Raw genomic sequence first — 13,253 nt, forward strand, 5'->3', positions numbered from 1 at the left:
CAATATGATGTTTTTTTCAAAGACAGCAGAGCTAGGAATATATTTATTTTTCTGAAGAGAGATTTAGGGAGGTCTAAGCTCTGAGCCAGGCCCTAAAAAGAAACAAAGAATAATGGACCGTGTTTATCCAGGGAGTAAGTGGCAGCACTGAGCGTTCAGGAAATGCAAAAGCAGATTCATTTCCTACATGGAAAATAAAAATACCTTCTTTCATGCCATAAAGCCTCCAGGCTCTCAGCATTTTTACTATATGCCAGATGACTGAAATAGAACTACTTGAGCTTAGAGCCACCAAAGAAGTAGACTGAGGTTGCTGAAGCCATTGCTTTGGCTGAGGTTTCAGCAGGGCTCTCGGAGAAGCGCAGAAACAAACCAGACCCAAGCGCAGCCTTGCGAGAAGGGCTCTTAGTTTCACATCGAACCACAGCTGGTCAGTGAAAACCTGAAGACTGACTGTTTATCAGCTGCACGATTTACCCCAAACTACTTCTGAATAATCATAAGTCATAAAAGTAGCTGTCAGCTGAGAGGCAGTCCCAGGAACACACATCAAGAGCCAACACAACAGCTTAACAAATCCTGCAAGTGCATAGAATGATTTGACTCATTTAATTGCTTAAATCAAGCCAGAATCCAATTTAATAACACCCTTATATACAAAGAATATGTCACAAATAACGCGTCAACAGAAATACATGTTTATCACAAAGAAGTTAAACTGGTTCTGCGGCAGATGCTCGTTTACATATGTATTGATTTAATTACAGATTTCTCTCCCTCCTTTCAAGATCGCTAAAAAAGATTCGGAACACAATCCCAGAACCACTCAAACTGCGCCAGATTGACTGGATGCACTAATTCTTTTCCCTTTCGGCGTGCCTGAAGAGATGGGCAACATTTCTGCTCTTATTGACATAAACAAAGCCAGAGGCGCGGGCAGGGCTGCCACGGCTTAAACTCCTGACGCACCGCTGCGTGTGAGGGAGCCTGTGTCTGTCTGCGCAAGCATAAAAACCAAAATCGGGCCAAGAAGAAGCTCTTTGGGTTTTCAGTCTGCGTTATAGCAAATTCCTGTGTGTGCTGCAGCTCTGCGTATGAGAGACGAGGGGGACGGACACGCACAGGGGAATAAACCTGGCTCTAGGTTCCCGCGCTCCCCAGTCTGCAAAGCCACAGGAAACATTTTTCCCAGGCAAGGAGGAGCGACGGAGAAGGCTCTTATTTCCCTGAAACCCCTCCCTTCCCAAGCGTCTCTGCATGGAGACGGGCAGCGATTCTCATTAGTCACTGTTACACGGTTGTTTTGTGCCCTACAGCACATCAGTGTGGGAAATCTGCCTAGAATAAGACCAGCCTGGCAGCCCAGGCAGTGCCAGTGCCCTGCGGGATGATCCCAGAGCTGCTTCCCAAACTGTTCTTTCTCACCAGTATTCCCAGGCTGCTTTCCTGTGTAAGCAAGGAAAAAATTAAAAAAAAAAAAAAAAAAAAAAAGAATAAGATCAGAAAACCAACTGGTTTTTGGGATATGACTACACAGCCCATGGGCAGCCGTTGGGGCTCTGTGCAGGGAGGGGGTGAGCACTTGCCCCCGCGCTGGGACGATGCTGCGCAGGGATGCCTTGCGGGGTGACGATGCAGGGAGCATCCCTCGACTCGCTGCCTGCCCGTGAGCTCCAGTGTGGCTTTGCCTCCTCACCTTCCCCAGCATCACGCCATCCCATGGGTGTTCCTGCGAGACAGGCAGTCTGTAACAGCGTGGTTTGAGTGACAGACCTAAAAAACTCCTCCTCATCAGACCTGGCTTATCCTCCAGCCCTGCCCGGGTGTGGACAAGCGTTAGTCAGCACTGACCAGCTTTGTTTGTGCCATTTTATAGAGGATGGGCATGGATTTTACACCTCAAATCCATCTAACAAACTCAATCCTCCATAATATTTTTATTTTTTTTTGCAAGGAATGGGATAAATGGTACAACCACCATCCTCGTCCTACATATTTGGACAAACCAGAAAACCAGTCCAAATTCCCCAGGGCAGGCATTGGGCAATCGTTTCGGGCTCTGTCGGCAAACGTAGAGGTCAATGAGAGGGTGCTTAGATCCTACACAGAACAGAGTGGAAACACCCCCCCCTGCCCCTCCTGCCCCATCCCTTTTACTCAGAGTAAATCACTCACCTTCGTGCTGCCCACGAGACGCGGCGCAGCCCTTGATGCCATTGTTCTAGCAAAGCACCTTTATGATTCACAAGCAAAATACCGCCTGGCTGCTCTTTGCACGCTCACAATCAGCAGATACTGGTGCAACCTTAGACAGGGGAAAGAGAGCATTTTGATGCTAATCTTTTCCTAAAACATGGCACAAATCCAGCACCAACAAAGCGTGGTAGGTGGAACCGTGATGGTACCACACGTCTCAAATGTCTTAGTTATGTGACAGCTTGACTGAAGCCAGGAGATTTTCCTTAAAATCTAATTATTCCGACTTAAAAAAAAAAACAACCCTCTTATATGCATCAAAAAGTCCAGCTGGAGAACTTCGCTAATTGCCCATCATTTTTAATTAGCCCTCGTGTTTTTTGCTGGAGTGATTTGAGTACAGTACCCAGATTGCACACAACGTTCCTCACACTGGTGGGCTGCACATGGCGACTTTTGTTAAATATCACATATCCGGAACACACTGGAGACTTGATGATATTTGGGCAGTTCACAAAAAGCAATATTGTTCCCTGCTGCCCTCCTGAGAACCTGGCTTTTCCACATTGGCCCACGCTACTCTACATCCTACACAAGCCCAGAGGTCCTGTTCTCCAGGGCCACGATCAGACCCAGTAAAGCATGGGGGCTGCTCTGTGGGGCCAGTAGCTGGATAGGATCCACAAAACTTTGAGACAAACAGACTTTCAAGGCTTTCACAGTCCTCAGCACAGGAGAGATATGGACCTGTTGGAGCGGGGCCAGAGGAGGCCATGAAGATGCTGGAAGGGCTGGAGCCCCTCTGCTGTGAGGACAGGCTGAGAGAGTTGGGGTTGGTCAGCCTGGAGAAGAGAAGGCTTCGGGGAGACCTGAGAGCCCCTTCCAGTCCCTAAAGGGACTCCAGAAGAGATGGGGAGGGACGTTTTACAAGGGCATGTAGTGATAGCATGAGGGGTAATGGCTTCAACCTGGAAGAGGGGAAATTTAGATGAGATCTCAGGAAGAAATTCTTTGCTGTGAGGATGGTGAGACCCTGGCCCAGGTTGCCCAGAGAAGCTGTGGCTGCCCCATCCCTGGAGGGGTTCAAGGCCAGGTTGGACACGGCTTTGAGCAACTTGGTTTGGTGGGAGGTGTCCCTGCCCATGGCAGGGGGTTGGGACTGGATGGTCTTTAAGGTCCCTTCCAACCCAAACCATTCTGTGATTCTATGATTCTGCAAGACCAAACAAAGCATTGTCCCTTGACCACATCACTCAGCAGTATCTGCAGGACTTAGGTCATCTCTGAGCCTACGGACATGGGGTAACAGATGAAGCCCATGTGGGGGTGCTTCTCCACTGCTGATGGTGTCACTCGCAGCCATCCAGGCTCGGGGAGACAGCGTGTGACAGGCAGCCAGCGCAGGATTATTTTAGGCTGTGCTCAGTTACGAGTACCCTTTGGGTGTTCGGTACATTCAGTTTCCTTCCCTCCGCTCCGTTTGTTTTTCCGTTTGGCAGAGGGATTTACCTGAAGTGACACTTCTCTTTGGTTAATATACAGTATCAGGAGCTAACGTGAGTGAGTCATAATGCTGAGTGTAGAAACTTCTTATTTTACTTGTAGGAGAGAGAGAGATGGTACTTCATCCCTATCATCTCAGGTGGAAAGGTAGTAAGCAGGAGATGAAATACTGTTGTATTTCAGTATGAAATACTGCTTGATAATACATATATAGCCCTGTGCCGCACCTAGCACCTGCCAGGTGGAGAAAGAGAGACAGGGAAGACACAAATTGCTCTGCTTGGGCTCAAGCCTGCAGCCTGCAAAGCCCAGGCTAGGGCGATGGTGGGGGGTGAGGACAGCGGGGAGGATGGAGGCTGGGGAAGCAGCCAGCTCTCGGGGTGCTCGTGGGATGCGCTGCACCCAGCTCAACCCAGCTCGCCGAGAAAGCGGGGGCAGCGGGAACCAGCAGCGTGGGCGCTGATGAGCTCGGCAGGGTTCACGGTGGCTCAGAAGGGACGTGGGGGCTCTCTCTTTCGGTTGGCCCGCAGCCAGTTTGGGTCAGCCAGCTCCATTATGGCTCCAGCCACCCGAAAGCATCATCCGCAGTGGCCCAGAGAGAGCCCCACGCTGCAGCCTGGCCGCTCGCTTGCCACCCCTCAAGCTGCCTTTGCACCCCCCTCAAGCTGCCTTTGCACCCCCCTCAGTAAAGAAACTGCGACGGGGGTGATGTGACCGCAGGCGAGTTGCTTGCACAGCAATATTGCCAGTGCGGTAACACGCAGCCCTCTGACACGGCGTGTGATACTGAAACGAGGAGAGCATCCTCCTCCCAGCAACCAAAAGCACCAAAACCACCGGTTTGCACCCCTTTTCTGCTGAAATCCTCCAAGCGTAACACTAAATGATAACTCAGAGGGTAGTAACGAGGGCTCGGTGGATCAGCAGCTAAGTGGATTAGAGCCCTGAGTGCAAAAACACCCAGTGTTTTAAACCAGAGAGTACAAGAAAACAGATCACAGAACAAAGCGGTTCAACAATGCTTTTACCCTTCCCAGGAAATCACCTCTTCCAGTTATTTCAGGTTTGTCTTCATTTCTAGCAAGGCCACATGGTCACTTAGTCACAAATATGCCCACGGGGGGAAAAAAACACCCCAAATACACACACCCAAAAAAACCCAGTAAGGGGCATTTTTACTTGACACCAGCTTTGGAAAAGGCTGGCAGAGCACTCTGCTCTCTGCACAAAGGCATTGACACACACTTTGACACCTGCACCAGGGGCAGGTCTGGCTCCGGTCCCCCTCCTTATCGGGGCTCCGGCTGGGGCCACTGCAGGCTCCTTGCACCCGGCGGCTCCCCAGGCAGCTTGGATATGGAGCAAGCAGAGCCAGCCCTTCAGACAGTGATGGAAAGGGTTTGGCTGCCATTTTCCCGGGGGGAATTGGGAGCTCACCTACCCAGGAAGGAGGAGCCGTCGCATTCACGAGTGAAGGCGAAAGCATCTCAGATGGCAAGCTCTTTCCTCCCCATGCTTCTGCTCTCCGTGCTAGGGGGAAGGATGCCAGGAATTCACTGTTGTCTCACCCAAAACCACTTGCTCGCTTCAATGCTTCGAGAACTTTCCCACACAAACCACTTTTGAGATTATTCTTCTGGGTTTTTTTGGTTGTTTTTTTTTTTTTTTAAAAAAAAAGGAGAGAATTTGGACACTATTTCCTGACCTTGGCAGCATTCCTCAGGGCACGGATCACACCTTTAGTTCAGACAACTGCAAGTTCACCGGTGGTCTCACCAGACCTCAGCCCTGCTGTGCGGCTCGGAGCCCCTCACCAGCAGCAGGACTGTCCTGCTTGGCAGAGCCTGCCAGGAAAGAGGCTTAAAAACCACAAGACGGTCAAAAATTCCAGCAATGAGCGAGTGTTTACCAAGAGCGACGTGGGTACATGAGGTGACCCTTTCTCACCGGTGATGGGGCAAATTAATTGCCACCTGAACAAAAAGCAAAGCAAGAGCAGCTTGGGTTCCCGGCTCCAAAAGGGATATCAGCTCCAGGGTGAGGGCCACCAGCTGTGACGATTTTCCCGGGTGACATCGCTGCTAAACCCTTAGGTTTTTCTTTAATAGCAAAAGAATCTCTCTTGTTTGTCCCTGCAGTCCGGGACTATTTTTAACACTGCTAATGAGTGACTAAAATGGGGTGGAGTGGCTAAGCCAGCTACGCTGTTCCCAGCCACCCACCAGCTTTATCTGGCCATCAGAGGAGGAGCTGGCCCAGGGCCACCCCGCGCGAGAAGGCAGGGAAGAAAATATCTGTCCCCCCAGAGGTGCAACATGTACAACGGTTCCTGCAGCTTATTAAAAAAAAAAAAAACAAACCAAACCAAAAGAGCCCCCGACTCCTCACAGGGCACAAATGCCACACACTTGAGTGTTTTTCTCTGCGTGAATCTCTGCACAGGGCTCACAGAGCGTGTACTTTGCATCCCACCTGCCCATCAGAAAAAGACGGGAGAAAAACCATCCGTGCAAAGAAGATATTCCTGCACCAGAGCTTTAGAAATGGCACCCAAAGGAAGGCAAAGAGCATTTTCCCCCAGGGTCAGTAAATTACCCGAAAATGTAACACCCGGCCCACATTTGTCCTTGTATCCTTCGGAGCGGTCTCTGCAGAGGTGCGTTAGGGCTGGGGGAGTTGGAAGCTGTTGAAACGGGTCCATCCCGCATCCCTTCACCTCCCCGTCACCACCGTGGTTGCTGCATTCAGAGAAGGAACCGAAAATAACCGTGGGAAGTACCAGATGGCAGCTGCTGAATGCAGCGCGGCCCCTGCCAAGTCCTTCCGAGCCAGGGAGCGCACGAACTGCATGGGAATGGAGATGCCGGCATCGGAGCGTGACGGCAGTATGGAAGCATCGGGAACCAGCCTGAGCAGGAAAGCAAGAAACACTCCACTCTGGACAAACAATAGCATAGAGGAATATATACATACATATACATATATATATATTTAATATATATTATATATATTTATATATAAAGGCCTACCTAATGTAGGGAACTGCTGTGCAATGTTCACCCCTCTGTTCACACAAAGTCATTAAAGGCAAATTGCACCGATGGGTTAACTATGTTTATTGCAGAAGGAAAGTAAGATGCCCACAAACCCCAGGCAGGCTCTGGTGCCTGTTGTTGGGCTGGTATGAGGCAAAACGCCAGAGCAGCAGAGCCTCTGTCCCGAGGCCATCATCCCTCTGGAAGCCGGGGGGCAGAGCACGCACCCCTGTGCCCAGTGCGGAGTCAGGCCAGTGGGATCTGGGATAAGACACCAGCCCTTGGGCTTCCCAGGCACTTGCTCCCTTTCCCCAGGTGGTAGGGGGAGGACATGGTGTTGCCAAACCTTACAGTGGCTCAACCTGTTACCCTGTCAAGGCAGTTGCACCCCGTGTCCTTGCATTAAGTGACATACATTTAAAAACAAGGCTTTTCTTACCCCCTGCGCTGTCCGACCCCACCTGGTTGATTCACCAGAAACACGGGCTTTATAAGTCACCTTCAGATATTATTCAGATATTATTTAAGTCACCTTCCCAGCTGTGACGTGCACAGGAGCAAACTGTTCCAAGCAGCATTACATTTTAAGAGCAGTTAAATACACCCTTACATGTCTTTTCTGACCTTAGAGATAAATTATTTAAGCATTTTCTTTTGGGAGGGATGGCAGAGGGAGACAAAAATAATATTTCACTATTTTGAAGCAATAACTTCACTGGAATCACAACACGCACTAGTGAGAGAGGTGGACGGAGTACAGCTTGGAAATCTTTGCTTCGGCCCACCACAAAGCCTTAAAAATCAGGGAATTAAGTGACTTGGGATGACAAAAGAAAACTACTTGGAAAGATATTCCTAAACTTGAAGGAGAAGAAAGGCAGCTTTGCGGAAATATTAAAAATGAGTGATTTTTCAGTGCTCATCTATAGGGAGAGAGGATGTTGGCCTACCTTTTATTAATTCAGTTAAAATAATTCCCCTTGCACGTGATCTCAGGCTGGTCTAGCTCGTGTTGATGCTAAAGCAAACTTGCACGATACAAACTGGGATTTTTTAAATTTTTCTTTTTAAGTCAGTACCATAAACATCTAAAGCTGCTGAATTCAAAATTATTCATAAAATTACACAAGGTGTTATAATTGAAGCAGACCAGTGGCAGCACAGGTATCTGGTGTCAAGAGAGCCACAAACACTTGTACCAGTTTCTCCTACAAAATTACAAGCTCCGGGAGCTCAAAAGTCAAATTTCCTTCAGCAACTGCATAGAGCTGCCAGAAAAAGTTAATCGTGCTCCTTTATATTAAATTAATGAATAGCTAATGAAGAAGGAAAACATAAACCCATACCTTCTTTATCCTTAGAACTGACAATAAAGGCTTGAGGAGTCTCTCTTACTGCAGGGATTACACACACAAACCTCAGCAACAGTCACATGAGGTTTTACTCACAGGAGCTTCAGCAATTGTATTTGCCCAGGGCGAGTGGTGAAGCGAGGGAGAATCTGTCACTGCAGTATCGGTGCACGGTTCACGGCTGCCGTTTCTGCTGCAGGGGGGAGCAGCGAGACCACCCCCCCGTCCGACCGCTCCAAGGTCTGTGGGGCGCAGCTGCCATGAAGGGATTGGCTTTTGCTTCTTCAGGTGGCCAAGTCCTTCAAGCTCAATAATTTAAAATTCAGCCCCACAGGGTTTATTTAGAAAAAAAAAGAACCTTTCACGCCTGCAGAGAGGCTGGGAAAATAGACCATTCCCACCTCCAGCTTTCTGCTCAATGGTATTTTAATTGCATCCAATGAGGATGCAGATTTCCTCCCAGATCTAGTGTTAATTCACTGTTTTCTAAAGGATGATTATACATTATGAGAGGGCAAAACAGAGCCTTCAGGCATATGCATATTATTTGGCTTCTGAAGAACGTCCCTGTGAATTGCAAGTATGGATACAAATCACTGACCTTCCAAAACATAAATATGATAATGTGCTCTGCTGACCTGTGGTTGTTTTGAAGGCTGTTGCCTGTGGTCTAAGACTATTTTAAAGAATATGGAGGTATGAAATCGAGCTAAGAAGCTGCAGCACTGAATTTCTGCAAACTGCATCCCTGCACTTATCAGTTATCAACTGCATCGATGAGAACTGTGCTTCTTACCAAGAGATGGTAAATGGATAAACACAGAAAGATTAAGAAGTGCCAAGTCCTTTCAAGAGGGCTACAAGAAAAGCCTTAAGTCAACAATATTTCTTCACAACAAACATACTGTCAGGTTTAATATCACAGCTATTAGAAATTATTTACTGAATAGAAAAAGATGATTTTTCATTCCCCACATAGCAAATAGTACATGTATTCTTCCAGCTGAGAGAAAAAGCACAGAATATCTGCAGTTCACGTCTTCTTGATTCACAGTTGCAAATAATAAAAGTTCACAGCTGGAACTCTCTCTTTCAGAAAAAAGTGGAAACGTTGGGTTGCTAAAAGTACAAATCTCGTCTTCTGTCATGAATCTGAATACCTGAAAGACACAGCAGTATCAGGACAGTCAAACAGCATAGTCCGTGCAATCTCTTAAGATGTTGTGCAAACAAAATTGCACCTTTGGCTCTGATGCAAGAGGGCCCTTACCAGAATAACCAGAATGACCCATCCAAAGTATCCCCAAAATATTGCACATCAAAGAACCAACATCAGGGTCTGACGCAGTCTCAAGAGACTAATAAAAACACGGAAGCCTGAATACTTTGGGAATAATTTCTTAGAACAACTCTGCTAGCAGTGTGGTGGGATTGTTGGTGAGAGCAGCAGTAACACCAGCACAGAGGTCCCACAGGGACCTCAGCCTGAAGCCGGGTGCTTGAGGTGCAAAGCAAGGGGGGTCCTGTCTTTCCAGGATCTGAAACTTGGACAGCCAGCCCAAAATAGCCATTGGGAACCGGCAGGTCGATGGTGTAACCACAAAAACTGAGGTAGATGGAGAGAGGAAATCATGTATCTCATTTTAGTAGAATGCTTTCCCCCTTCTCCATTAATGTAGTTATGGGAGGTAGTGTGTACATCTGGGGGAAAAGCAAGCTTTTGAAGTACGGTCTGGAAGCAAGCGAGGAAGCATCTTTAATTCTGCATGCACAAGCAAGGCAGCTATCCTTCATAGGGGAGTATTAATTTGGTCCAGACCTGCTGGTTTCATTACTCACCTGCAGTGGCATGGTTTACACTGGGATTTTCTGAGCCTTGGTAGGAGCTTGCTTTCCTCTCTTAAAAAAAAAAATAATAAAAAAATACTGGAGATGAGCAGAGATTCAACATGAAGCTAAAAGTAGGCAGTAGTTCCTAAAGAAACCTTGTGCTTTTGCAGCCCAGCTTATAGCACAGGTGCTGGGGAGCTCTGTGCTGTCTGGCACAGCAATATACACTTCCATAAATATAAATATCAGCTGTTCTTAAACATGACACAGCGCAACAAGAAGTATATTTAGCAGCTAGAGCCAAGAAACAGGGACTCCCACAGCCAGACTAGATGCACACATCCTAGGGACTTGCCAAAGACTCCCTGGGAACATGGGCCAGTCACTGCTTATCTCTTCTATTTGGGTTGCTCGATAAGCACATGCACAGTGTCACACACGGGGCGTTGCGAGGCTCCCCGAATATTCAGAGAGGCCCTGTAAACATCCTGAAAGAACAGGCTTTAATTGGCCGTGGTTGGGGAACAGCGAGCTGTTTATTTTCCTCTGCAATTTTCCCCCAGTCATTTTCTTTCCGAAATTTTGAACAGAAGTCCAGTGTTGTTAGAACTGCTTCCCCTTTTTCGACCCCAAGGCTAGTTTCATGAAACATCTCCTTTTTTGGAGGAGTCAGTTCCTTGGGCTCCCAAGCCTTGCCTTGACAGGCTGACATTGCCCCCTTGGGGGAAGAGGGCACCTAACCTTGTTCTTAAATTAAATCCTGGAAGCCCAGACAGTGTTCTTAAAGTAATTAGGCTGTCGTTTACCAGCTGCAAAAAGTCTAGGGTGCAATACATACATACAGGCTCAGCAGGAAACACTCAAGCAGGAAAAAGCAAAACCCCTACAGCTGGGGTCCTCATAACCACGTAGCTTTGGTGCAGCCTTAAAAGATGATGAGGCTGCCTGCAGATATAAACAGTAGTTTATAAACAGCGGTTTTAAGCCCATGTTCTGCCAAATTCCTGCTGACGCAGATTAGAAACTGGGTAAGCAGTAGGTATTTCACAGCTGGTTATTTTTAAAAACCCAAGGCTCGGGATTTCTTTTTCACGTGCCTGATCCTTTGTATCTAGAAGCACCAGGTAGGAAGTGCTATATTTTTCCAGCAGACTCCCAAAAACAATTTCACAACCCATTTTTCTTGGAGGCCAGCGCCAAGGTGAGGATCTGGGTGACGCCAAGGGACAGCAATGTGGGTGTACCCTAAGAGGGCATCAAGGCTCTTGCCAGGAAGCCTGACCCCACAGAGCTTCTCAAAACCAGCAATTACTCACTAGGGAGCAATTTTATCCGACAGACCTAGATGCTGTAGGGACATCAGCTCCCGGGAAATGGACTTCAGTCACCAGCCATTGTTCTTCCGTGTGCTGGCAGTACACAGGGCTGGGATTCCTACTAATTGTTAATAATAAATAAGCAACAATCATCAATCATCGCTCCTGCATGAATGGTGTCAGCTCTGGGCAATCTCCTGCAGAGAGCAATCGCTGCCTTTGACACGCCGGGCAGCAGTGCTTCGTGGAAGGCAGCAATTAGCGGGCAGACGAGGCAATATTGACCTGTCAGCCCCTTTAGCCCAGTCCTTTCAGCTACAGAGAGAGAGTGGGGAGGGAGAGAAATCCCTGGCCTTTCTGGTACGGGCTGCAGTTTCCCATCCTGTATTCAAAATACTGTTAAGGCCCTACACAGTAAGAGAGGTCGCTCAGGACTCTTACCTGGCCACCCCTTTCTGGTCATAATACAGGAGCTCTACCTACTACCTATAAGGTAGAGATCCTGATGGCACAGTGGATAATGTTTATATTCATTTAAAACATATATCATTTAAAATATTAAAATATCTGGCTGATGTTAGCATCAGCCAGAAGGTAAAATATTGTGCAAGTGGCACACGTATTTTTGATTAAGCCATAGCAGACAGCTAACCAACCCCAAGTACCACAGCACGGGTTCACCGTTGAAAAAAATCCCTATGAGCTGGGCTGAAGATGGCTCCAATTCAAGAACCTTAGGAACAGACTGTATTATTTTGTCTCTTTACATAAGATGCCACCAAAGGATAAAGTGATAGTAAATATTTCCGTACCTCCCCCAGGAGCTGAACTTTGACTTATATTTTGTAACCTAGCAGGTCCAGTCATACAAGCAGAACTTGAGTGTTGCTTCACGGCACATTCTTGCATGGATGTTAGGCACCTTTCCTGTTGCAGGAGACCAAGAAGAGAACCGTATTTCCTGTCAGAGATGGGTTCATCTACCGCTTGCAGGTCAGGCAAGGCATGATGATAGACCGAACTGGTAAGACCGGGAGTCCCGATGGAAGGGAAGGGCCATAAATCTGCCGGCTGAGTTGGATGACTCCGCAGAGCTGATGGCTGGAATTGGCCCGCCATGCCAGCAGCAGAAAAATTCAGACCAGAATTTGACATGCTTGGAGCAGAAGATGACGGATATGGTTTGGAGCAATGTGAAGAGATATTCCACTGATGGGGACACATGCTATCTACTTAAAAAGAGAAAGAAAGCATCTGAAGTCTCATCAACTCTTACTTTTTTTTTCCCCAAGGCAAACTCCAAGGGACTTCTAAGGTAATGCTACCAGATTGCACACTCATTTTTAAAGACATATATACTCACTTTGGTGCTGCCTATTTTAAAAATCAACAACAAATTCATACTAAGAGTGGACTACACCACCACCACCACTACTTTCAAGTCAATATTACACGTGTTATTTTACAGGTCACTAGCACAGGCAGGATTTTAACAATTGCAAGCTTAGACAAATATATTTTTGCAAAGACAACAAATTAAGTCACAATGCACTTAATGCATCTGACAGTGATGGAGGCTCTTGGCTGGAAAATGAGGACCTGGTCTTGCCAACAGGCCCATGGAGAGCTTTGGAAGAACCCCAGCAAGCACAGGGGATTTACCCAGGAAGTCTCAGCTACATTATCCAGGGTTTTGAAAAATGAGTTTCTTGCTGTTTGCACACAATATTAAATTTAAGCACACTGCATTCCTTAGTGAAAGCTGGTGACCCCTGTCCAACACCACACTCACGCACATAAAGCTGCTCACCGTTCTTCAGGACAACAGTCTCGCCCTTGTGCTTTGTGCTCAGGTCTTGTGGGTTCTTGGCATTGCTTAGAGCTCTAGAAAAATGTTCGTCTACCACGCTGTTAATATCCCCTTGGAAATACGTAAATACAACGCTCTGAGACCCCCATTCTGTTTTCACAGGTTCTTTGGTTTTACACGGCTTTGGAGAGAGCTTCCTTGTTTCTTCCAT

General features: G+C 47.4%; 1 protein-coding gene across 1 annotated transcript; it reads right to left on the bottom strand.

Moving 5' to 3' along the window:
• Window positions 1–9,205: 9,205 nt before the first annotated feature.
• VGLL1 (vestigial like family member 1) lies at window positions 9,206–13,253 on the bottom strand. The gene is made up of 4 exons (XM_074148214.1): window positions 13,043–13,253; window positions 12,045–12,461; window positions 9,926–9,985; window positions 9,206–9,246 (listed from the first exon to the last, which is right to left on the bottom strand). The coding sequence occupies exons 1-4, from the start codon at window positions 13,251–13,253 to the stop codon at window positions 9,206–9,208; spliced, it is 729 nt and encodes a 242-aa protein (XP_074004315.1).

Source organism: Numenius arquata, chromosome 5 (genome assembly GCF_964106895.1).
Source record: "Numenius arquata chromosome 5, bNumArq3.hap1.1, whole genome shotgun sequence".
In the NCBI taxonomy this organism is placed as follows: Eukaryota; Metazoa; Chordata; class Aves; order Charadriiformes; family Scolopacidae; genus Numenius; species Numenius arquata.